At 44.4% G+C, this 26315-nt stretch overlaps 2 protein-coding genes across 2 annotated transcripts in view; one reads left to right on the top strand and one right to left on the bottom strand.

Moving 5' to 3' along the window:
• The window catches only part of c5 (complement component 5), a 32712-nt gene extending 31506 nt beyond the window's left edge, over window positions 1-1206 (bottom strand). Inside the window, exons 1-2 of the mRNA XM_007902734.2 lie at window positions 1110-1206; window positions 40-232 (exon numbers count right to left, since the gene is read on the bottom strand). Of these exons, the coding sequence (XP_007900925.2) occupies window positions 40-232; window positions 1110-1174 (258 nt within the window). The 5' untranslated portion in view covers window positions 1175-1206. The remainder of the gene's footprint in view (window positions 1-39; window positions 233-1109) is intronic.
• A 1805-nt stretch (window positions 1207-3011) lies between these two features.
• Window positions 3012-26315, top strand: part of cntrl (centriolin) — a 41804-nt gene continuing 18500 nt past the window's right edge. Inside the window, 24 exon segments of the mRNA XM_042337352.1 lie at window positions 3012-3044; window positions 4567-4819; window positions 5477-5610; window positions 5950-6080; window positions 6293-6434; window positions 6928-7114; window positions 7502-7597; window positions 7600-7694; window positions 10405-10524; window positions 11374-11599; window positions 12093-12202; window positions 13353-13547; window positions 17104-17257; window positions 18021-18241; window positions 18775-18951; window positions 19461-19595; window positions 20325-20470; window positions 20892-21099; window positions 21894-22073; window positions 23160-23339; window positions 24020-24136; window positions 24630-24774; window positions 25333-25475; window positions 25938-26112. Coding sequence (XP_042193286.1) covers window positions 4609-4819; window positions 5477-5610; window positions 5950-6080; window positions 6293-6434; window positions 6928-7114; window positions 7502-7597; window positions 7600-7694; window positions 10405-10524; window positions 11374-11599; window positions 12093-12202; window positions 13353-13547; window positions 17104-17257; window positions 18021-18241; window positions 18775-18951; window positions 19461-19595; window positions 20325-20470; window positions 20892-21099; window positions 21894-22073; window positions 23160-23339; window positions 24020-24136; window positions 24630-24774; window positions 25333-25475; window positions 25938-26112 — 3628 coding nt within the window. The 5' untranslated portion in view covers window positions 3012-3044; window positions 4567-4608.

The raw sequence follows: 26315 nt of genomic DNA, 5'->3' as shown, positions 1-26315 counted from the left end.
CACGGACATATTCAAAACTGTAATGGAAGATAGACTTACGGTCAGTGTGGAGGCTGCTTGAAATTTGTTGCTCTCATTTAGTATCAGTACTGTTTCTGCGTAAACTGTTCTCCTATCGGGGTAACTTTTTAAACTAATTGAGATCGCAAACTCGTGATTGTATCCATATGTTTGAGCCACCACAGTCTCAGATGCTCCGACTCTGAGGATCTTGGGTGCCGTAATCAGGTAACTATAAAAGATAGTCAAATCCAGTTTGTCAGATACAATGTACATTGACATATTCATTAAATTGGGATGTCAAATGTGCTTATATAGAGAGAGAGAATAAGAGAGTGTGGAATTGTACATTTGCATGTGGTGCTGAGTAATTTAAATTTAAACTACTCACTGTTCCATCATTCTCGATGTTAGCAGAAAAAACTCCCCCCACCCCCACCCCACAATTTTTTGATTGAAATCCTCTTCAAAAGTAATATTTTCAACAGTTCAAATTGCACAAGACCAATTGTGCATTAACATTCCTGCACTTCAGTCCCTTTTCAAACCTTGAATTCTTGCCATTTGTTACCTTGCGCAAAATATCCTTTAAGTTGCGAATAAACGATGGAAATATACAGCTACTTATGTGGAAAACAATTTACATTCTTTTAAAATAAAAACAAGACAATTGCGCAAAAGGTTAGCGTATTTTTTTGCACCATGAAAGAGAAATATGTTGGCTGCTGTTTTGTTTGATTTTCAAATCAACTTTACAAGGCACACAGTTACAATACAATGCAGTAATTTGTCTTCTCTGCAATGCACCTGTTCTTCGTCTCTCTCCCTTTGCTTCTCGGTAATGATCTGAAATGTATTCCTACACATACTAACTCAGTGGAAATCACCAGCTAAAAACTACATTTACTAACGACCAGTGGAAATAGTTTCTCCCCATTCACCTTATCCAAAGCCCTCATTGTTTTGAACATAGGGTCTCTCTCACACTAGAAATTTGATGTGAAATTATCAGCATTTCCTATTGAATGGCTACCCGTTTGTTTGCTACCAAGTTATTCAATCAACAGGATAACACTAGCTCTACGCGGATTTCAAAATAAAGTGCTTACACGCGTGATTGTCCACCACAGCTTTCGAAAAAAGCCCACAAGGAAATAATGGAGAGAAGTTTCATGTTCAGAGGGTTTCTAAACCACTGCGAAGTGAGCAAGTGACTTGCGGTTACAGCAACATTTGAGGTCAACTGTCATTATTTACTTTAAGTTAAGGATAAACTGATTGGGTAAATCCAGAATTGAGCAACGCTTGATTGAGGCAAATATGAAAAATACATTGATTCTGGTGTTTGTGAAGCCTGATTATTAGGGTTCCTGATTATTAGGTTTCTTAAACGTAGCAGATCGGTAGGTACATTTAGGAACATAGGAACAGGAGGAGGCCATTCAACCCCTCAAGCCTGTTCTGCTATTCTATAAGATCATGGCTGATCTGTACCTCAACTCCATTTACCCGCCCTTGTCCCAAATCGCTTGATACCCTTGACCTAACAAACATCTATCCACTTCAGTCTTGACCTCACGTTTCAGCTCATGTCTGGACTTGAGAGTTCATTTGTGTTGCGTGCACATTGGCTGCTGAGTTTGCCGACAAATACGTGTTCATTACACTTGGTACCAATTCTTTGTGAAGCTCTTCACGACATTTGGATGCCTCCGGCAGCTGCTATACCAAAAGCAAGATATTTTCCTATCAGGGGTATTTTATCTTTTGTCATGTGTTATGGGTTTTTTATACCGTGTCTTGAGGGTGTTCATTACAGCATGTTGTATTATGAGGTATTTTAATAAAATATATTTATTATAATGTACAGCGTATTATATGGGCTGTGTGGTTTTGTATAGGGTATTGCATGGGGCATTGTATATAGTAGTGTGTTGTACACGGTGTTCTTTGGGGTATAGAGTGGCGTATAGGGTGTTGTATGCAATATATTATGGTGCATAGGGTGGTAAATAGGGTGCTTGTGGAGTGGTTGATAGGGCGATGTATGGGGTTGATGTATAGGGTGGTCTATGTGATTGGCAGTCTATAGGGTGTTGTATATGATGAATGAGGTGCTCTATGGGGTGATGTGTGGTCCACATGTTGGTCTATGTGGTGATGTACAGGCCAGTTTAGAGGATGATGTATAAGGTGATGCATAGGGTGGTCTATAGAGTGGTATGTAGGGTGATGTATAAGGTGTTATGGGGTGGTGTATGGTCTATATAGAGTGGTGTATAGGATGGTGTATGGTCTATATGGTTGTGTATGGTCTGTATAGGGTGGTGTATAGGGTGGTATATGGTCTATATGGAGTGGTGTTTAGGGTGGTGTATAGTTTATATAGAGTGGTGTATAGGGAGGTGTATGGTCTATATAGAGTGGTGTGCAGGGTGGTGTATGGTCTATATAGAGTGGTCTATAGGGTGGTGTATGGTCTATGCGGTGGTGTATAGGGTGGTATACGGCCTATATGGTGGTGTATGGGGTAGTGTATGGTCTATAGGGTGGTGTATGGGGTGGTGTATAGGGCGGTGTATGGGGTGGTGTATAGGGCGGTGTATGGGGTGGTGTATAGGGCGGTGTATGGGGTGGTGTATAGGGCGGTGTGTGGGGTGGTGTATAGGGCTGTGTGTGGGGTGGTGTATAGGGCGGTGTGTGGGGTGGTGTATAGGGCGGTGTGTGGCCTATGGGGTGGTGTGTGGGGTGGTGTATAGGGCGGTGTGTGGGGTGGTGTATAGGGCGGTGTGTGGCCTATGGGGTGGTGTGTGGGGTGGTGTATAGGGCGGTGTATGGGGTGGTGTATAGGGCGGTGTGTGGGGTGGTGTGTAGGGCGGTGTGTGGGGTGGTGTATAGGGCGGTGTGTGGGGTGGTGTATAGGGCGGTGTGTGGGGCGGTGTGTGGGGTGCTGCACGGTGGTGGGCGTGGCTGATCTCTGGCCCCGCCCCCTTCCCAATAACAAACATGGCGGCGGTTCGCGGGCTCCCGGTGCAGCGTCACAGGTACCCGACCCCGACCCCCCCCCCACACCCCCCCCTCCAACCCCCCCCTCCCCCCCCCCTCCACCCCCGACCCCACACCCCGACCCCCCCTCCCCCCCCCTCCACCCCCGACCCCACACCCCCCGCTCCCCCCCCCCCGCCCCGGGGAGAGTGTGTGATAGAGAGAGAGTGTGGTAATGGGGGTGAGGCCGCGCTGCCGTTACCATGTCAACCCTCTCACACCCAACACAAGCGCCGCGGCCTCGAGGGTTTAAACCATCCGACATTTCACTGATAAACCTCGGTCTGTGTCTGTCTGTGTGTGTCTCTGTGTCTGTCTGTGTCTCTGTGTCTGTCTGTATCTGTGTCTGTCTGTGTGTGTCTCTGTGTCTCTGTGTCTGTCTGTATCTGTGTCTGTCTGTGTGTGTCTCTGTGTCTGTCTGTGTCTCTGTGTCTGTCTGTATCTGTGTCTGTCTGTGTGTGTCTCTGTGTCTCTGTGTCTGTCTGTATCTGTGTCTGTCTGTGTGTGTCTCTGTGTCTGTCTGTTTGTGTCTCTGTGTCTGTCTGTTCTGTGTCTGTCTGTGTGTGTCTCTGTGTCTGTCTGTGTCTCTGTGTCTGTCTGTATCTGTGTCTGTCTGTGTGTGTCTGTGTGTCTGTCTGTGTCTCTGTGTCTGTCTGTATCTGTGTCTGTCTGTGTGTGTCTCTGTGTCTGTCTGTGTCTCTGTGTCTGTCTGTATCTGTGTCTGTCTGTGTGTGTCTCTGTGTCTGTCTGTGTCTCTGTGTCTGTCTGTATCTGTGTCTGTCTGTGTGTGTCTCTGTGTCTGTGTGTGTCTCTGTGTCTGTGTGTGTCTCTGTGTCTGTGTGTGTCTCTGTGTCTGTGTGTGTCTCTGTCTGTGTGTGTCTCTGTGTCTGTGTCTGTCTGTGTGTGTCTCTGTGTCTGTCTGTGTGTGTCTCTGTCTGTCTGTGTGTCTCTCTGTGTCTGTCTGTGTGTCTCTGTGTCTGTGTGTGTCTCTGTGTCTGTGTGTGTCTCTGTGTCTGTGTGTGTCTGTATCTGTGTGTGTCTGTATCTGTCTGTCTGTGTGTGTCTCTGTGTCTGTGTGTGTCTCTGTGTCTGTGTGTGTCTCTGTCTGTGTGTGTCTCTGTGTCTTTGTGTGTCTCTGTGTCTGTCTGTGTGTGTCTCTGTGTCTGTCTGTGCCTCAGTGTCTGTGTGTGTCTCTGTGTCTGTGTGTGTGTGTCTCTGTGTCTGTGTGAGCGTGTGTGTCTCTGTGTCTGTGTGTGTGTGTCTCTGTGTCTGTGTGTGTGTGTCTCTGTGTCTGTGTGTGTGTGTCTCTGTGTCTGTGTGTGTGTCTCTGTGTCTGTCTGTGTGTGTCTCTGTGTCTGTGTGTGTCTCTGTGTCTCCTATAGACAGAGGGAAATCGGAAAAGCGCTACGGGACGCTGCCCCGTGTGAAGGGCGCTATATAAGTATTATATTATATCATTGCCAGTTGTTGTTGATATTAAGTCTTGTTTCATCTTTCCTTTTGCCGGTGGTGCCTGACCAGGCCGACCATTCTCTAGATTAATCAGTCTTTACGCCCACCACCATGAGAAAGGGCAGCCCACAAGTGCTGCCATGGAAAAGACATCTTGGATCTCTGGCTGAGGGTCAAAGCTGCCCCGTGTCCAATCTGACAACACAATCACCTTCCCCAGTCAACAGGTCCAGTACTTCAGGTGCGGGCAGCCCTAACCGTGCCAGGGATGTCAGTGATGGGAGTGAAAATGAAGCTATCATTGCGCATCCCACAGAGGGAGGTAAGAATCTACAACAACAACAACTTGGATTTATATAGTGCCCTCCACTCTGGACGGCGTCTCAGAGCGCAATCTAGGTGGCACTTAACATAGCCTTTCAGCCACTTCTATGCCAGGATACAATGGTTATTGTAGATTGAAACACAGCAAAGTCTTTGGCCATTTCCTTTAAGTCCCGCAGTGTAGCGGTTGGCGCTCTCGCCTCGCACGTGAGAGGACCTGGGTTCGATTCCCGGCCAATGCGAAACCTTAGGCAAGTTTCCTCACTCCACACTCCTCTGTGTACCTAGCAGTAAATCGAATGGCGGATCGCTTTCCAGGGGTAATAATCCCTCAAAAAAATCCAAGACTGTTTGTGGGATACAGCTGTGTGCAATTGGCTTTACAGTCAATCCATTTTACAGTATGTTCTGTGAAGCGTTTTGAGACATCTCAACAATGTAATAAGGCGATATATCAAATGTAAGAATCATTATTATTACCTGTTATTATTAAGTCAGCCTGTTTGCTTTGCAGAATGCAACAGTATATAGGGAATCGCATTGCTTGAATCTTGCAGTTGTACATTTTAGGAGGTCACTCTATCAGTGGAAGAAGGACTACAGAAGGAGAGAAGGATATTGTGGAACTGAGGGCAAACTTTGGAATCTCTTGCAGGTGGAATCAGCAGAAGCCCTGGGGTCCGGTACATCACGGACAATTTGATCAGGAAGCTGTCAAGAGAGGAAAACTTTGGATTTGTGCAGTCTCTTAACCTTTGCCTGTCAAAAGAGGGGGGCAAAAAGTTTAGGGTGAGTACGCGGATGCCTAACAAGGTTGAGATCAATTAAAAATCAATGTTATTGGAAGGGTGACCTTTAGTCCAGTATGAAATTGTATTTAAATTTTTGTTTTTTTAAAAATAATAAATTTGAAGCTTTTCTTCGTCCTTAAAGAGATGAAACTCAACTGACTCAGACCTGCTGGGTGTCCCCACATCACCATCATTGGCCAAGAGTTCATTCACTCCGCTCCCTCCGAACTCTGGAGCTCTCTGCCTCAATCCCTTCATCTCACCCCTTCTCTCTAACCTTCTTTAAATCCACCCTAAAATCCACTTTGTTGAACATGTCTAAATATTTTGTGTTCAGTACATAGAAAACTTGGAAAAATGTGAGAAGATGCAATTCCTAAACCTGAGCAACAATTTGATTGAGAAGATAGAGAAACTGGACAAACAGGGGAAACTTTGTGAGCTCAATCTCTCCTACAATCTGATCCGGTGAGTAACAGTGAGTTGATAATTACCTGCAATGTTCCTGTGAGACATTTTTACTTCGGGCATTGTTTTTTTTAAAAAAAGTTGCCAATTCTTCCTTTCTAACTGGTAGAAATTAACTGCAGCTTTATATCTCAGATCGAAAACAGGAGGAACAATTCTGAGTCTCGATTAAAAATGTAACCCTTTTAACTTTTTATTTTGACGGTGTGTAGAAAAATTGAAGGTCTGGAGCACATGGTGAACCTGCGCAACCTGAATTTGGCTGGAAATAATATTGAGCAAATTCCTGCCTGGGTTGGAAAGAAATTACGATCCCTTCAAGTCCTTAACCTCAAACAGAACAACATTGCTCTGGTAGGTAGGATACTACAGGGTGTCATTGTAAAAAGGTGGAAAGCGCCAATTGGGACACTCATTGCCCTCTGACTTGCAATAGATAACATGTCGTGGCATAGTGTAGAGATTAGCACGCTCGCCTCACAAGCGAGAGGACCTGTGTTCGATTCCCGGCCAGGGCGAAACATTGAGCAAGTTTCCTTACTCCACGCGTCTCTGTTTACCAAGCAGCAAGTAGGAACCCGGTTGTTAGTCGATTGGCGGATCGCTTTTCCAGGGGTAATAATCCCTCCAAAAAAATGAGTAATAAATTGATCACTCAATCCACAATTGGCAGAGGCATTTTGCCCACAAAAATGCAGTCAATTCACTTTACAGTCTATTTTGTGAAGAGCTTCGAGACATCTTCAAGACCTGATAAGGCGCTACATCAAAGGTAAGATTTATTATTATTATGTTGCGTCCGTCTCCTGTAAGGTGAACTACAAATTGTCCTGTGTTTCTGATGTAGCTCCAGGATGCCACTAAACTCAAGCAGTTGAAAGAGCTGACCTCGCTAAACCTGGCAGAGAATCCGTTAGCCAATTTACCCCATTACCGCCTATACATCATATACCATTTACGCACACTGGAACGTTTGGACGGACGGCCGGTAACCAGCCAGGAGAGACAAGAGGCTCACAAACGGTTTCATTTAGGTAAAGAATTTCAGAATTTTCCACAATTCTGCGTGATCTTATAATGATTCATTAATAATAATAATAATCATTAATTAATAATAATAATAATTTGGTCACTCAATCCACGGCTGTTTGTGGGACACTGCTGTGCGCAATTGGCTGCCGTGTTTCGCCCACAAAATATAGTCAATTCACTTTACTGTATATTCTAAGAAGCGCTTTGAGACGTCGTGTAGATGTGATAAGGCGCTATATCAAATGCAAGGATTATTATTATTTCACCGCCCCCCCTGCTCGGGTCCAAATCCCTCACTGTCCAGCGCCTTGGGACGTCTTCCCAACAAGAAAAGTGCCATACAAATGTCATTTTATATGGTATTGTAACCTTTTACTGGGTTTGTACAGAAGAACTGGAGAACCTCGAGAGGGAGCTGGAGAGGAAGGTGAAGGAGATTGAGCGCCTGGAAGAGGAACAGTCCAAATCCCTGGAAATGATCAGGAACAGGAGCAACTGAACAAGTCACTGAAACAGGAGCACCTGCAGCAAAAAAACAGCTGCAAAGAGCTGGAGAAGGAAATGGAGACCAAGAATGAACTGGTATGAATCATATAGAATCATAGATATCTTAAGGCACAGAAGGAGGCCATTTGGCCCATCGTGCCTGTTATACGTTGTAAGCCTAGGTGTAGTTTTCAATAATATTGTAATATTGTTGTACTGAAATCAAAATCAAAGCGGAGAGGGCCACACAGGATTTCCAATTTGCTGGTCATCAATTCAGACCATTCATTGGTGACATGAATAAAGTAGGAAGCTGCAACTAATCACAGATTCTCAGGAATTGAGACCCATTCGATTGATTGATTTATGTGAAACTAGGAATTGGAACTGAACTCTGTTACCCGTTTAAAACCCGGGGAATGTGCAGGGCCGCGAAAGACATTTGTGATCCATGTGGTCACAATAGGCCTGAGCGCAGTGGGATCAAGCCTCCTCAGTACTTGTGTTAGTGCCCCACTGACAAAGGGAATTCAGTGCCAGGGCTGTTGTCTCAAGGTGGACACGTGCCTTTTCTCCACGTTCGGTATAAGACAGTAATCCAGATTTGAGCTAGACTGTCTCTGGACTCAGTCTGTGGTCATGTCGCCTTTTTCCATCACAAATATTCAGTCATCATTTTTATGTTCAAGTCTCATAAACTGCTACACGAGACGCTTGCACTGATGGCATCCGACACGAAGAATGAAGTGGTTTCATTCTCGCCATCAAATCCGCCTTTGGTTCTGGAGAGGGAGAAATCCTGTGTGCTCTTTCATGCTCTTTCACGGATATTAGTGCTGTGCGCTGACAAACCTGTGCTTGCTTTTCTCTCTTTAGCTGGTATCATGGTTGTTTTCAACACCCTCCCCCACTCTGCGCCTCTACCCCAGCGAAGGTAGTTTGTGGAAAAGTAAAATGTACAGTCTCGCCACTTCTTGTTGTTGGATGAACTGTTTGCATGTTGAAGTATATGGAACTTTTCCTCATACAAACCAGTTGTGAACTGATCTTTTCACTATTTAGTGAGCACAGTCACCAACGTGCTTGGAGAGAGATGTTGACTGTTGTGTGCATTTTTTAATCCTTTTGTTTGCAATGATGTTTTTAACCTCTGACGTGTGCCTCTCTTTATGATATTGAATGTGTGATTTATTTTTTGTCGCTTCTCTTCAGTCTTTCCTGACGCAGTCTATTGAGGCCTTGCTGCACGCTTGCTTTCAGGTATCACAGGCATGTAGCACTCCTGTTGCATGCTGCAGGGATCACACAAGGGACTTCAATGGCAGGAATGCAATACTAAGCCCTCAAACTCGCACATGCTAACATGTGGAGTCCTGTAGCTCAGTGGTTAGAGCGAGAGAACCTGGGTTTGATTCCTGGGCAGGTCGAAGCGTTAGACAAGTTTCCTTACTCTACATGCCTCTGTTTACCTAGCAGTAAATGGGACCCTGGTTGTTAGTCGATTGGCAGATTGCTTTCAGGGGGTAATAATCCCTTAAAAAAAAATTTTTTTTTAAAAAGTAATAATTTGGTCACTCAATCCACGAATGTTTGTGGGACGCTGCTGTGCGCAATTGGCTATCGTGTTTCGCACGCAAAATGTACAATCAATGCACATTACAGTATATTCTGTGAAGCCCTTTGGGACGTCTCGAAGAGATAAGGCTCTATATCAGATCCAAGGATTATTATTATGTTTATAAGTGGTGAGAGAGGAAACGGGATTGTTGTACTGATATTGATGGATTATAGAAGGAACAAGCAGCCATTGAGCGTTTTCTGTTATTGCTCTAAATCAGACTCACTGTATAATATTTTAATGTTGTGCAGAAATAAGAATTTACTTGAACTCAAATTTGTAGAATACCTTCCACAGAGAGAAGTAGAAAGAGCTTTTTCTTGTGATTGTATTGGCAGCATTCATTTTAATACCTAATGACACTAGTCATACAGATCGGGAAAGATCGCCAGTGTAAATCCACAGACTGATGTAGAAGAAATAAGTTGCTGAAATGTCTGTGTTCCTGAAATCTTATTGGAGGACTGCAAGCTCTTTATATTATTGGAATTAGTTGGCACTTGAGTTTATTATAGACAACTCTGTTAGGAATAACTGCGATTAAGAACATAAGAATTTTGCGAGGTGAAAACAAACCAAGGTCCATCCAGTTTGTCTTTCACCATCCTGGCAGTCGTATGACATGCGTCCCAAAATATTGTATCTCGAGATATTATTTCCTAGCAGAAATCTATCTAATTTGTTCTTGAAATTCGATTTTTGCCCAGAAATGTCCCACGTGCGATCTCTGCGATCATCATTGTGATGTTCAGTTGTGTGTACATTTTGTGTGCTTGTGGTTTGTCACAGGTATTGAGCAATGTGTATGTGACAAATAGAACCTGGACTGCTCAAACATTCCTACATCTGTTGAATGTCAAATTGTGTAAACTTGGCTTTTAAAAAGCTTGATAAATACTACATGTAAGCAGTAGAATTTGGGGTTTATAGTGGCTGAGAAAATGGTATACAAGAATGGCTTGTAAAATTCCATTTCAATATATTAATTCCTTAGCTGCTTGTTACTGTGAAAGGAATTTGCTTCCAAGCAAATCCTGTTCAATGTGTCATAGACTTCACTTGCCTTCTTCATCCGAACTTCTGCTGTGAAAAGGTTTAATTAAACAAATGTTCGACTCATGGGAGTTAACTTTTAGCTGATGTGTGTCCTTCCGATTTTGAAATTTGTTATTGTATTTTCCGCTGTAGCTAAAGCAAAAAACAGCTCAGCTTGCACTGACCTGTCAGAAGCAGTATCAGATGGAACAGGAAATGGCGTTTTACAAGATTGATGCAAAGTTTGAACCAACACATTACTTTCCAACTGAGGTGAGCTTACCTTCCAGAGGCCTGAGTCTTGTTAGAAAGAGCCTGGAGCACGGCTCAGCACCAGCTGCGGCTTAGCATTTGTTTGGTGGATTTTAGTTTATTCCTGCAGAAGCATCCCTTCCAAAAAATAATAATTTGGTCACTCAATCCACCACTATTTGGGGGACACTGCTGTGCACAATTAGCTGCTGCATTTTGCCCACAATTGATACAGACAATTCACTTTCCAGTATATTTGTGAAGTGCTTTGAGACATATGATAAGGACATGATAATATATCAAATGCAAGGATTATTATTATTTACTATTGAAATTTATGGTTGCACAGAATTTGAAATTTTAATCTAAAGCTGCTTTTCTGCAGTTTGAAGGATCATAAGAATCCTATAATTTTTGTGTTTTATAAAGCGAATTATCACAATGACACATCTCAAAGCACTTTGCAGTGTTTTCTGTAAAGTGTGTCTTTGTGGATGATCGTAGCAGCTAAGTTAGGTTTCACAATGTTTCACAAACAGCACATGAAGCGAATGATCGGTTTATTTATCTGGGGGATTGTTGGCCAGGACACTGGGAGAAATTTACTTCCCTATTCAAATAGTGCCATGACATCTCGAACAGGCAGGTGGGTCACTGAACTGATGTGTCAGCTTAAACTGGGAGTTCAAAGTCGTGACGTGGGCCTTGAACTCACAACAACAACAAATTACATTTACAAAGCGCCTTTCATGTCGTGAGGACATCCCAAGGTGCTGGACAGTCAGGGATTTGGACCTTCTGGTTCAGAGGTGAGAGTGCTACTAACTGAGCCAGGCTAAAATATCTAAATATATGTTTTTTTTTTTACAGAGTGTGGAAATGGAAGATGTGCCGAGAGAGAGCACGTATATCGGGAAGGCCTGGTATAAGAGGAACCTTTACATCCAAGAGGGCCACATTGGTGACCAAGTACAGCCCGGGAAAGTTGGCAAGGTTCAGTTTGGGGGTAACCTGTTAGCAAAAGAAGAAGTGAGAGCACAGCTTCACCAAGCCCTGGATGTGCAGCTGGAGGAGAAAGAAAAGAAGATTCAGAAAGGTGAAGAGGTGTAGAATTTTACTGCAGAATTACCAGTTGCGTTACTCAGAATTTGAGGGTTCCATAATGTGTCAGACATTGATCTCTTGTCACAGGAAGGTCGAGTCCGTTCAGATTAGAAAGAAAGAAAAAACATGCTTTTTTTTATTTCTTCTTATCACTTTGAAATATCTCCGAGCACTACAGACATTATTGCAAGTGTACAACCTACAAACCATCAAACTTAATCCTGCTTGTTCTGACCAAAGCTGAAAGTGCAGACCACTGCGCCAAGCTGACATTGTATGCCTAGCGTATACACTTCAGTTTAGAGCGTTCCAGGACACCACCCCACGTGAAGGGCACTATATAAACGCAAGTTGTTGTTGAGATGAAAAGTTAACATTAAAAGTTCAGTGGCATCTTTCTGTGCTGTTTCGGCTTTGCAGACAGTTTTCCAGGTTCAGGTTACTTCTTTTCACACAAGCTGCTCGCTTGCCTTTGTTGTTTGCAGCTCAGGAACAGCTGACGGAACTGCAGCGTGATAAAGACAACGTACAGCAGCAGGTTTTGAGGACGATGGAGGAGTTGCAAAAGCTGGAGGAATTAGCAGCACAGAAACGGGTATTTATACATGTGGAGTTCCTGTCGCGTCTTGGTTAGGACACTCGTCTCGCAAGCAAGAGGACTTGGGTTCGATTCCCGGGCAGGGCGAAACCTTAGGCAAGTTTCCTTACTCCACACGCGTCTGTTTAATTAGCAGTAAGTAGGAATCTGGTTGTTAGTGGAATGGTGGATTGGTTTCTGGGGGTAATAACCCCTCCAAAATAAATCAATAATTTGGTCACTCAGTCCATGAATATTTGTAGGACACTGCTCTGCGCATTTGGCTACCGCGTTTCGCCCACAAAATATAAAGTGCTTTGAGACGTCTCAACGACTAAATCAAATGCAAGGATTATTATTATTGAGAAGTTAAATATCAGATTATGGGGTCTATTAGAAGTTGCGTGGTTTGCACAGGTGAAACTAAAGGAGCTCTTGATTACGTAACTAATCACCAAGTCATGAGAAGTTGTTTATCACTCAATCCTTTAATACTAATCTGCCATCCTGCATTGATTCCGACTCCTTCAGTCCCTTCTTACACAGAAGCCCGACTTTCCAAGCACTAACTTTCCAAAAACATGGCAGTAAAGTGTGTAGGTTTGTTTACCTCCAGGTTTATTATTGGTAGTAACTGGTTTGAGATGCCTTTCCTGGCGTTTTCTCAGCCGTCCGAAAAGCTCCTGTTTTACAGATACCCTACTTGCCGTGTTTGGGGGTTTTAAACACAGATCAGAGGAATGCTATAAGTTCTAGTAGGAAGATGAGGAAAGAACGGCTGGTCAAAAATTGCAGACTCCATGAGAAAAGTAAAAATTTAGGTGTCTTTCCTCTAGGTTTGGAAATGGTAGATGGATAATGCATAGATGGTCAATGAAGTTTCTCCAACAACGAATGCCACTTTTTCCAATCAACAACCCGCTTACTCTCTGTGTAATTCCATCCCGGAGGTCCTCCAATTCGCCTGCTCCCTTCTTTCAAGGCACATCTCAAGGCATTTGACCACGCTTTCGGTCATCTTTTCCCCTCCACATCCCCCTCAGCTCCCACCTGCAGTTCAGGCCCCTGTTCGGCACTGCAAAGAGCTTTGAGACATCCTCACGATAGGAAAGGCACTGTACAAATGTAAATTGTATCGCATTATACATATATATATATAATTCCTCAGATTTCGGAAGCTGAGAAGGAACGTATCCGTCAACAGCTGGGCCACAAGATTCAGCTGCTCAACCAGCTGAGACAGGAGGCTGGAGAGTTGGAGGACCAGATGGAGAGCCAGTGCAGGGAGATGGACAAGAAACAGCGTGAGATCGACGATCTGCAGAGGATGATGGACTCCACAGATCCCGAAGACCCTCGGCACGTGAGTAAGCATCAAAACGAGAAACAGAACTACCTGCCGACAAGTTGTACCCAGTCACGGCCAATGGTTGGAGTATTTTTAAACTCCCACTTACAAATGAGTAACTCCAGATGGCTCGGTTTATTTTTCTCTCCATTGTAGCTGAACCTCTGACTTAACTCTCTGGGGAGATGAGATGAAGAAATTAATATTGCTGGTGAAATCATCCAGCAATATTAATATCTTTATTGACTTGGCACTACAGTGTTGTTGCTACGCGCTGGTTGTGTCACCAGGGCCCATTGCAAGAACAATCACAACAATTGCACAGCACGTCACAGCTCTTAAGCACTTACCTTAAGTGCTCTGGGACGCTACCCAGCATGAGGGGTGCTATATAAATGCATGTTGTTGGTGTACAACATCAATTGTGCGCAGTTGGCTGCTGCGTTTGGCCCACAAAACACACAGTCACTCCACTTTGCAGTATATCCTGTGAAGCGCTTTTTTCGAGACGTCTCGAAGACGTGATAAGGCGCTGTATCAACTGCAAAGATTATTATTATCAACAACAAATTACACTTGTAAAGCACGTTTCGCGTTGGGAGGACGTCCTCACACAGAGGCGACGCACGTCAGAGTGCCTTACAGGAACGCAGTGGATCACCAGGCAAGGTGGGAAGGGATGGGCTACAGGAAGGCCGGGCCAAAGAGGAAGATTCTTTGAAGATATTGAGAGTTCTTCTGGAGAACGGGACAGGGGAATGGGGGAAGCTAGTAAAATAGTACAATGGTTGCTCTAGGGAAAAGCTGATTTGCAGATTAAAGCTGACATGTGGTTTGGCACAACTGGCCAGGGACTATCGTACGCTCGCAGTGACGAGAACCAGTTTGGGGGATTTTAGTGAAGCCTGATGCATGATGTATCATGTTGCCTATGATTGGAGTGTCACTAATATCCCAGTGTAACTGAATCATGTTGGCAGCTGTGGAGCCAAGCTCTACCTTTTCCTTGTGGAGTCAGTCAGTCCGTGTGGTGTTATTATTATTAATTATTATTATATACTACTTAGCAGAAGAGTTGAATGTTGATATGAAAAGTTGCAGCAGTCTGGCCTCGGCTATTGAGCTATAAAAAGGCATCAATTTGAAATCCCTTCAAAAAAAACACTAATAATAAATTGGTCACTTGTGTTTGTGGGACATTGCCGTACGCAATTGGCTGCCGCGTTTCACCCACAAGATACAGTCGATTCAGCTTACAATATATTCCGTGAAGAGCTTTGAGACATCTTGAAGATGTGGTAAGACGTTATATCAAATGCAAGTATTATTAAAATCAGAGAATAATCAAACCAATAGCTGGATTATTGATGTTATTCTTTTATTATCGCATAACCAGGATCTCAGTTATTTAAGGTTTCTAAAATAGACGGGGCCAATTATGTAGTTTAATCTCTCTGATAGTCGTGTGCCTCAGTGACAGCAGTTTGCTTTCACAGACCTTGGGAGTGTTGCCTCTGGAGAGATAACCCAGGCATTTAGATTAGCTGCCTGGGATTGGCTGCACAAAGCACTTCCTGTGTTGTGATTTGAAGCATGTCTGATTACAATTCTCTCAGGGAAAGGAACGGACTTGCGTCTTGTCATTGTGAAGGCAGACTTTGAGCTGGGAAGTCCTGCCTTAAGTTTTGCCTTAAGAAAGGCTGATCAAGCTGAAAGCGGCAGCAGAGTCGATGTGTGAGTGAGTACTGCATGTCGAAACAGAGCGGAAGTTTAAGAGGAAGGGAGTTGGCCGAATTTGACTTGAATCTCATTTTTGCATAATGTTCGCACAAACCCTTTTTTTAAAAAAATCCGTAATGCACTCGCAGAGCTAAATCTAAAGGATTATTTTGGAACGGTATGTTTGCAGAACAAAGGCTCATTTTGCTGAGTATCCGGAATCTGAATCAACGGTTGATTTATGGGCACCAGTTGCACAAAACTGTAGTGAATGTAATGTCTGCCTCTCCATGAATAAAACGCTTTTTGCTTTGGAACGACTACGCTAACAGCAGTCAGACTAATAGGAAGCACATGCCTCCTGTGGCCTTACTTACAGTAGGGATGTAGGTTTGTACAGAAGTTTCGGTTTCAAATATATCCAGTGCTTCTAGTGTTAACCCTTTAAGCACTGGCTATATTTTGCAGCTTTTAAAATGAGCTTGTCGTGTGTGTGTTTGTGTGTGTGTGTGTGTGTGTGGTGGGTGGGTGTTGGTAACCAAATTGATTTGTGGTAGGTTTCCCAAACTTCTAAACAGAAAGAACTCACAGAATCAGACCCATTTTTTTGACGTGCAAATAAAACGTCCTTTCAGTAAAGCCAATGATTCACCAGGAATTTAGTGCTTTAAAAAAACAAGCCGTTTCCCCCCCCCCTGTAGGTGTCTAGGCCTTTGCCTGCCAGAGCTGCACAGTTTTCTTTGAAGACTGAGTGGAGTTCTAACGTGACATCTCGATCGGCTTTGATATTATAAACGTTTGGGTCGTGTGAGGAATGTGTGTCCTCAGTTTGTGCAGATGTGCAGTTCTTAGAACACAGACGCTTATCTCAGGCACATGACTCCCTGGGCAAACTTGGAAATATTTGTGAGGTTTTTTTCACAGCTGTCTGATTCAGGGACAGTGTTTGCGTGGGGTGGGGAGAGAGGAAATACATTAGGTATTTTAGTAAATCTCAACCTAGGTGCCTTGATTTCTCCCCCCCCCCCCCCCACCCGGTCCAACATGCACAGCTGGCTCAAACTATTTCCTCTCTTCCCAGCAACATATGGTCACTCTCTCCCCCGCCTTCTAAATACACACGCACATCAAAAGCCTTGGTCTTTTTCTACAAAATGGCTTTCACACTGGCAGTGGTGTGGCATCATAGGTAGTGCCTGGCAAAGGCAGGCCAAAACGAGCTGTAATGTGAAATGACTGATGGTTGCTATGTCCAAGTTTGGAAGTTTGAGCATGTTGGCATCTTAACAGCCTGTGTAAGCTACTACAGCCATGTCTGTTGTCCTTCAACACTGAAGTAAGGTCATTTAAGTGATGCTTAGAGGTGTGGTTGAAACCCTGGTGAGATTCTCTCCCATTTATCAGGAAGTCCACCTGATGATTGTGAGTGGAGTAGCCCTGAGGGACATGTTTAAACTTCAACCGTTGTCTGAAGTAATTTATGGGCGTGTTTTTTTAAAAAAAGTACCAAGTGTGTTCTCCATTGGCTCAAACATTTTGTTGCACAGCCTACCTTCTATCATGAGCTCGCCCTCGTGCGCCTAATACTCTCCGGAATTAAGCTAAGCAAGGGAGCGTCCCTCCAGGGAGAGAGCGAGCATTGCGTTCCAGATACGGGAATTTTCATGTGTAGGTGCTGTGCGTGGAACCTATTCTTGTTTTGGATGCTCTTCAGCATGCTGCTGGGTGTCTGCATTCGTATTCCATAGCTTTGTGTTATATAAAATTATTTATGTACATAAGCTCTGTAAGCATCGTATTGTTATTATTATTGACCACACTTTAGTAAAGGCGGCCTGGTTTATCTCTTTAGGCTCATTTGAAGGCTCAGATAGCCAGCAAAGCCCAGCAGCTCGACGTGATGTCCAAACATTACAAGCAACTGGAGAAGCGACTGGATGAAGTCCTCTCTCGTATTGCTAAGGAAACCGAGGACATCAAGGACCTGGAGGAGCAGCTGACAGAAGGTACCTGACGAGGGTGCCGTTACAGAGAGGGCAAAGGGCGCGTTTAACAACAATGCTGTGAAATCCTCCTCCTGCAAGTGACAGGCGAGTGCGCTCAAGTGAAAGCACACTCGCCCGATGACCTGAGAGAGAATTCTCACAGTGTGTTTTGACACGAGCTGAGCAATAGATAAGGCTTCTGGGCAGCAGAATGCTATTGCGATTGCGTTGAAAGACACAAAGTTGAAGGAAATGCAGAGTAAGACAAATAACGATTAAAACAGAAATTCAGAAACAGAATAATTCCGTTCCTTTTAAAGAAACAAATTAGGGAGCTGTGGCGAAACCTTGATTAATTGCTCAATCGCCCCACCCCCCCCTTGCCTCCTTCAAGACCTGTCTCAAGACCCTCCTCTTTGACCATGCCTTCGGTCACCCTCCTACCCCTACCATCCCCGCCTTCCACCCCTCCTGATACCAACCACTAGCTCGGTTGCGGATCCCTGACTGGGCAGCGCTTTGGGACGTCCTCCTGACGTGAAAGGCTCTATACAACTGGAATTTGTTTTTGTCCTTCTGAGTAGTTTGGAACTCCGCAATAATAATAATTCGTGCATTTGATACAGCGCCTTATCACGCTTTCGAGCCATCTCAAAGCGCTTCACAGAATACATCATAAAGTGAATCGACCCTATATTTTGTGAAACTAACCCAATATGTTAGTTAGTGCAACAATCACAGCCAGCACACGAACAGTTAACGTGCCCGGCTCTGCTTTGAACAGGCCAAATAGCAGCGAACGAAGCCCTGAAACGGGACCTGGAGGGTATTATCGCTGGGCTGCAGGAGTATCTGGAGAGCGTGAAGGGGCAGGCAAAGCAAGCCCGGGAGGATTGCGGGGAGCTACAGAGAGAGAAGGAGGAGCTCTCACATCGCCTGGCTCAGGTGGAACAAGAAAAGAACCAGCTGGAGATTGTGGCCATGGACGCAGAAAACCTGCGAAAGGTACTCGCCCCACACGTGAGAGCACTCTGGCCTTTGCCACGGATAAACCCTGAGCTCAGTAAGAACCGACTCAGAAACACTGGACATCCAGCGTCGAACACAGGAGGCCAGAGAGTCCTGGAACCCTACAGTCTAAAGTGGGGCCTAGAAACTGAACGTGTTGATTGCAAAAAATGTGATGCAGGCTGACTCTCTTCTCTCTTTACTCTCCCCCCCCCCCCCCCCCCCACCCACCACCACCTTCCTTTCCTTTTCCCCCTCTAGATGGTAAGGAATGTTAAAAGATGTGGAGAGCGAGTGTGAGAGTAAGTTAGATCAGATAATTTGCATGGAGAAAATCCCAGCGCAGACACGCTGAGCCGAATGGCCTGTTTCTGTGCTGTACCACTCTATGACGATAAGATTGCACGGCAAGTCATACAATAATGGCAGATCACTGCTTTAACTAGGAAGCAGTGAATTTACTCGGTGGATTGTGAATGTGGTGGCTGACTCTCCCTAACTCCGGACTGGCTGTTTCGCTTGCCTGGTAGGAAATGAATGACCTGGAGCGCTCTTTGCAAGAACAGCAGGAACTGAATGATTCTCTGCGCCAAGCTCAGGGCAACCTGAGTGAATACGAGGCTGAACTGGAATCGCAGCTGCAGGCGAGAGACATCGAAGCGAACCGTCTGAGAGAGGAGCTGGAGCGACTACGCAAACTCAGTCAGGTAACCAACGCCCTCAGTCCTACAACCTGAATAATAATAATCCTTGCGTTGGTTATAGCACCTTATCACGTCGTTGAGACATCTCAACGCACTGCTTCACAGGACTCTTGACTGTCCAGTCAGTGCCTTGAGTCGTCATCCCGGCGTGAAAGGCGCTATATACATGCAATTTGGTTGTTGTGTTCTGAGGATCTGAACATGAAGGCTGTGCATCTCCTGTATGGGGGCTAGCTAACCAACTCCACCGGTACCCAGACCGTTAATATTCATGTAGATTTTATAACTTTAATAATAATGTATAAAAATCCTTGCATTTGATATGAAGAGTTTCACAGAATATACTATAGACTGTATATTTTGCAGGTGAAACCCGGTAGACAGTTGCGCACAACGGTGACCCACAATCAGTCATGGATTGAAGTGACCAAATTATTATGAACAAGTATCCTTGTTCCTCCTACAAGCCAAACGTATCAGCTGAGAGTCGCATGCTAATTCATTCCTTCCAGATGGAACAATCTGCTCTCCAAGCTGAGCTGGAAAAGGAGAGGCAAGCCTTAGAAAACGCTTCAGTCCAGGCTCAAGTAGCCGCTGAAAATGAACATGCGAACAGACAGATAGTTGCACAACTGAATTGCCTGCAGGTAGGTTCTGTAAAGTGAATTGACTATGTTTTTTTGGTGGGCGAAATGGTATATAGCGTAACTTGTTCATCATTACCAGGGACAATCACAAATTGGTTTCTTTCCTGGTGTGTTCAGTGTAAGAACATGCTCATCATTGACGGACACTGCTATTGAGGGTCCTCACACCGTTAGGGTTTTGTGATATTGATCTTTATTGGGGTGTTATTTAGAGATTAGCTAATCCTGGATTTAGTATTTTGGACATTGTAAAGAGATAACCAACATTTACCATTCAACAAGGAATTTGTTCTGAAAACGTAGAAAGATGTGGAATTGATCCAATAAAACTCATCACCTATAGTGACACTGTTGGCCAATCCAGATGTACAGGATGACCAAAAAGTCATGATATTTACCCTATTTAAAAAAAAACTATTTCTTTAAGACTTATTAGGAATCGTATTAGTATCACGACTTTTTAGTCACCCTGTAGCATGTTTAGGCATAGTCTTGGATTATATTGGCACTATCTTTGAGTGTGGAGAATCTCCCAGTCCTTCTCACAGAAAGCTAAATGTGTACAACATTTTACAATATCTCCATAAGAATACTGCAGGAGATTATTCATCTGCTGAAAGGAACCTAATTTGTGCTTTGTTATTGTATTTGTATGAAATAAGTTTCACAAGCCAGAATTGTCTGTGTGTCTGTCTGTGTCTGTGTGTGTGTGTGTGTTTGTCCATACAGACTGACAACACCTTGTTGAAGGAGCAGCTTCATGATGTGCAGGCTCAGATGGATCAGATGAATAAGACAATGATTCGTCCCGAGGACGTGTCTGCTCGCGTCTCTGAGCTGAAAAGAAAGCTGCAGGGCGGCTTACGGGAAATCAGGTCTGGCCTCATCATGTGGGGGAGCGCTGGGTGCTTTCAAAGGCTTTCATTTTCCCATTATAGCGAGGCTCCTCACTACAATTTGGCTTAGGGTTTATTAGAAATTCACTTGTAGTAACAGGAATGGCCATTTGGCCTTTTGACCTGCTCTGCCATTAAGCCTATGGGAACTCTTCAATTCCATTTATTTGCTTTATCTTTAAACCCCTCATCTTTATTCACCAAGTATCTCTCTCTCATGAACACCTCAATCAACTCTTTCTATGACTTTCTGTGGCAGCATTTCCGTAGACTCACACCTGCAAAAGGCATCTTTTTCTTAGGAGATTTCCCCTGTCACCAGCTTAGCTCTGACTTGAAATGCTGTCCTCTTTGTTGATGCAAATGCTTCCTAGACAGAAACCTTGTCCCTCAACTCTAGACCTTACAACCAAGGAGACACTTTGGGAAGGAACCTTAACGAACTCCAGGAGCAGCTCCATGCCATCCTGGATCGCTCCGAGCTGGAAAAAGCGGAAGTATTCCGACATCAGAGGAAGCTCGAAGGGGAAATGGAAGCTCTGCGGAGTAAACTGAAAAAAGCTCAGGAGGATTACAAGGCAGCTTGTGAGAGAGCTGCAGAGGCACAGGTAACTAGTGAGTGACGGGAAGGTTGATGGTCAAGCTGGCTTAATATAATAGAACTCAAAACAGTACACAGACATCGCTAAATGTTTTAACTATAAGGCGAACCAATCTTACTCTTATTTCCTCTGCATTTAAGACTCAAATAATGCACTGTAGTAGGAATCCTACTTCATAGATACCGGGTGCTGCCTTGCCCTGATCTCCTTCATGCCCCGACACGGTAGATTAGAATAACATTTTGCAACTCCTTCCTATTGGTGTATATTGTTCACACATGCAGTTGATAGAAAAATAATAATTATGTCCAATAATTATTAAGTAGCAGAGGTGCCTGGAGCTGTACTTAACATAGTCTTCTGAGATGTGAGAGTCTACGTAAATACAGTGAAGAGGCTATATAAATGCAAGTTGTTGTTATGGAGAAAGAGCGGGGGAGTGGTACCGATTGGGCAACTCTTCCAAAGAGCCAGCACAGGCATGATGGGCCGAATGGCCTCCTTCTATGCTTTAAGATTCTATGATTATACTTTACCATCACCAGTCATGCCTTCAGGCTCTCTGCTCCCCACCACCTTTTGGAGCTCCATCCCACATTCCCTTCACCTTGCTCCCCCTCCCTCCCTTGCCTCCTTCAAGGCCCATCTCAAGACTTTCCTCTTCGACCGCGACTTCGGTCACCTTCCTGATCCCAATCCTCTTCTCGGATCCAAATCCCTGACTGTCCAGTGCCTCGAGACACCCTCCCAACATGAAAGGTGGTGTGTAAATGTAATTTGTTGTTGTTATTGTGTTTCAGATGGAATCCGAGAAGGGACTGAACGAGGCTAAAGCACAGCGATTGCAGAGTGAGGCACTGGAGCTACAGCAACAGCTGAGGAACATGCAGAAACTGCAGATCCTGATGGACCAAAAGCTGCAGGAGGCCGACGAGGACCGAGAGAAGCTATTAGCTGAACTGGAAGACAAGGAAAATAAGGTGGTGAGACCGTGTTTGAGTAGTTGCCTCAAACATTTCTATTTAAAAAAAATCTTAAGTTTACACATAAATACTATGAAATCTGTAATAAGTTACTAACAGTGCAGCCCTGTTAACCCTACAGTAACCCTGTTAATGTGTCTGCTGCCTTCGGTCTCTTTATCCCACATCTTCCACTTCATTGTTATATTATTACCTCTTGGTTGTTTAATCCACTGTATTTGAAAACTGCTCTGCACCGTGTAGAAAATCAGCGAATTGGGACGTCCTCCTGACGTGAAAGGTACTATACAAACATAATCTGTTGTTGATATATCTCCGAGATTGCATGTTCAAAATAGTGGAAGTTGTAATATTTTGGGCTATGAATTCATAACCAAAAGGCAATGTAAGGTTTGATCCGCTTTCTTTACGAGCACTGTTATAATAATAATAATAATAATACTTGCATTTGATATAGCGCTCTTCACGTTGGGAGGACGCCCCAAAGCGCTTCACAGAATATACTGTAAAGTGAATTGACTGTATATTTGTGGGTGAACGCGGCAGCCAATTGCGCACAGCAATGTCCCACAAACAGTCGTAGATTGAAAATGACCAATTTATTATTGTTTTTGGTTTTGGAGGGATTATTATTAGGCTCTGTGTGGAGTAAGGAAACTTGCTCAAGCTTTCGCCCTCTGCCTGGAATTGAACTCAGGTCTCTCGCTTGCAAAGCGAGTGCTCTAACCATTGAGCTACAGGACTCCAGTTATCTGAGAGGGTTCGGAGAGAAGGTTCCAGAGATGTCCGTTCCAAAGGTTATTGAGCCTGGCCTTTATGAACGGTCAAGCTTTAGGCTGTTGCCTGCAAACTGCCACTTTGCTACATAATCCATAGGGATGGAGTGAGAAAGATGGAGTCGGTGGAAGCAGAAAGTGTTGATTCTTTCAAGAACAAATTAGGAAGATTTCTGTTAGGAAATAATATCTCGGGATACAGTGTATAGTTTTGGACATGACTGCCAAGATGGTGGAAGGCAAACTGGATGAACCTTGGTCTTCTTTCGCCGAGCATGTTCTTATGTGCTTGTGTTGTTGATTTCAGAGTAAGATGGAAGAAGCCAGAACGCACCAGCAGCTGCTCAGTCTTGACAGAGAGTTGAACGACTTGAAGACCACCGTCTCGGCTGCTGATCACACGGCCGCCCGCCATCTCTCCGCTACCAAAGACCAGCTGGCGGCTCTGCAAGGAACCGTCCGGAAGCTCAACCGCAACCGAGCGCAGGTGACTCGGTATAGATATAATTCGCCCACAATATATTAATAATAATCCTTGTATTTGATATAGCGCTTTATCACGTCTTCGAGACATCTCAAAGCGCTTCACAGAATATACTGTGAAGTAAATTGACTATATTTTGTGGGGAAAAACGCGGCAGCCAATTGTGCACAGCAGCGTCCCCACAAACAGTCGTGGATTGAGTGACCAAATTATTTTTTATTTATTTTGAAGGAATTATTACCCCCGGAAAAGCGATCCGACATTCGACTAACAAGCGAGTTCCTATTTACTGTTAGGTAAACAGGCATGTGGAGTGAGGAGACTTGCGTATCATTTCGCCCTGCCCGGGAATCGAACCCAGATCCTCTCGCTTGCCGTATACAATATATAGTGAATTCACTTTACAGTATATTCTGTGAAGTGTTTTGAGACGTCTTGAAGACGTGAAAAGACACTATCAAATGCACAGATTATTATATATTCTGTGAAGTGCTTTGACACGTCTCAACAATGTGATAAGGCAGCGCTATGTCAAATACAATTCTTGTTTTACAATTATTATTATTATATCCTATCCAAACACAGCGAAATGTGTTTTCTTTTTTAGTTAACTTACAAAAAAAGGCCAATTTAAACGCGATTTCCAAAATACATTGTTGGGTCACACTGCGTTTGTTCCTCAGGAAATGCTGGCGGTGGAGAGGTTCCGGGCTGAGGCTGCACGTGCTGCTCGGGACCTGGTGAAAGCAGAGGCTGAAATCGATCTACTGCAGAATCTCGTGAAGGAGAGAGAGAGACAGGTAAGTGCCAACAGCCTGGGTTAGGGAGACAGCAACAACACATTACATTTACACAGCATCTTTCACATCAGGAGGGTGTCCCAAGGCGCTGGACAGTCAGGCATTTGCATTTGTGGAGGGCGGGGAGGATAGGAATAGGCAGGTGACCGAAGGCACGATCGAATTGGAGGGTCTTGAAATGAGTGGTTGAGGCAGAGGGATTGTGGGATCCAATGGCAAATTTTTTGTTGTGGATTCTTGTCCACACAAAGTCGTTTACACCCTTTCCCTCCATCAGACAGAAATGTAGATCATGATCCTACCTTTGAACTCGGGTACCAGAGGGGAAAGAGATTTGTAATGGAAGCATCTATGCATGGTGTTTGAACGAGTCCTCCTCCCACGACAAGTCCGAGAGGAGCAAAAACTGCTTTATCGCGTAGTTTAGATACAGCCTGTTACATCGTTGCTCCCGTGCTGTGTGTTTTAACCCCAGTGTAATTTGTGTTTCTAGATTTCAGACGAAATGCAGAAATTTGACGCAGGAGAAAACGCCTCGAATGCCCAACAGCTGGAGATCGATAAACTGAACCGAGCTCTGACCCGCCAGCGAGCAGATGTGAAGCGTCTCCAGGATCTGCTGGACCGCATCAGAGAGGGTGAGCCGTGAGGTGCTCAACGCGTGCTTTGACTTACGTGTTAAGCAGAGAGATTGACTCCTGCTGTTAAAGGAAAATTGTTTGTGTTGAGAGTCCAGTCTTGAAATTTGCTCACATGGTGTAGCACTGGCTAAAGCACCGGGACAAGTGATGCCAAGTAACCAGAGGTCGAACCTCTGGTTGAAAAATGAGTGATCACTTAATCTGCTGTGCCGGGTTTAGCCTCTGGGGGCACCAATTAGATCCAACCGAGGAAGTACTGTAGTGGCAACTGTCTCTGGAGACAAGGGCGCCTCTGGGTTTGTATTGCAGCAATGATGCCAAAGGCAGGGGTGGCATTGGTCTCCGGTAGTGTAAAGGTTACCTAAAGGTTGTCAGATTCTGCAACTGTGAAGCGCTCCGGGACGCTACCCCACGTGAAGGGCGCTGTATAAATGCAAGTTGTTGTTGATACACTACTAAGTGCTTAGCTATTTCCCTTTGCAAACTTGTGGTGTACGCAACAATTCAGGTGCGTACAGTTCACCAGGAAAGATCATGTTCTATTGTTTCTTTCAGGTAACTCAGGGGAGATCGCAGACTTAATCGGTGAAATCAGCGCCCTCAGGAACACTCTGGCCAAACAGAATGATCATATCACCAGCATGACCGATCCTTTCAACAGAAGAGGCTACTGGTACTTCGTGCCGGCACCACCAAAGGTGAGAGAAATACAGAATCTGCTCAACACTTTGCTTGTGGTTACCATCACCTCCCCTCCTACCCCCCCACCCGGTTCGCATCGCGCTCTGGCAATGTCGAGCGCTCTGGGACTCTACCCTGCGTGAGGGGAGCTATATAAATACAAATTGTTGTTGTCGCTTAGTGAGTATTTACAGGGTTTTTTGTAAGTTCTGAAGCAAAATGTTAGCCAGCATTAGTGATGGCGCCCGACAGATTGACTGTCTTTAGATAAGATTTGAACTGCCCAAGAAATTAGTGTCATTGTTTTTAATCTCTGCATTCCTTTGTGGGAGTTTCTGTCATGCTGCATTTCACCCACAAAATATACAGTCAATTCACTTTACAGTATATTCTGTGAAGCGCTTTGAGACGTCTCAACAACGTCATACGGAGCTATATCAAATGCAAGGAATATTATTATTATTCCCACTTATATTTAGCCATCAAGCCTCCTGTCCCAGAGCAGTCACACCAGAGACTCTGGACTGGGATCTCAGTATCAAGTGCCACCATCTCCGAGCCGAGGATTGGGGTCTGGGCGAGGAGCACCTGCTGGGGGCTATTGGGTTTACTCCCCCATCAGACATGCTTCACACAGGACCCAGCCCGAGAGAGGTATGTACGGCATGTCACAGGAGGGAATGCTTGGTTGCATTTGATCGACTTTAAAACTCTTTGTCTATGACTATATGTAAAGAAAGAGATGGGAACCCAGGCTGATACATAGGCACAGGAATGAGCCATTCAGCCCCTTGAGCCGTTTCTGCCATCCTATTTGAACATAGCATTAACAAACTGGCTGGAATATTGTATTGTAA

Source organism: Callorhinchus milii, unplaced genomic scaffold (genome assembly GCF_018977255.1).
Source record: "Callorhinchus milii isolate IMCB2004 unplaced genomic scaffold, IMCB_Cmil_1.0 Scaffold8, whole genome shotgun sequence".
NCBI lineage: Eukaryota > Metazoa > Chordata > Chondrichthyes > Chimaeriformes > Callorhinchidae > Callorhinchus > Callorhinchus milii.
The sequence above is the reverse complement of the archived record's forward strand: the minus strand, read 5'-3'. Positions and strand labels throughout refer to the sequence as shown.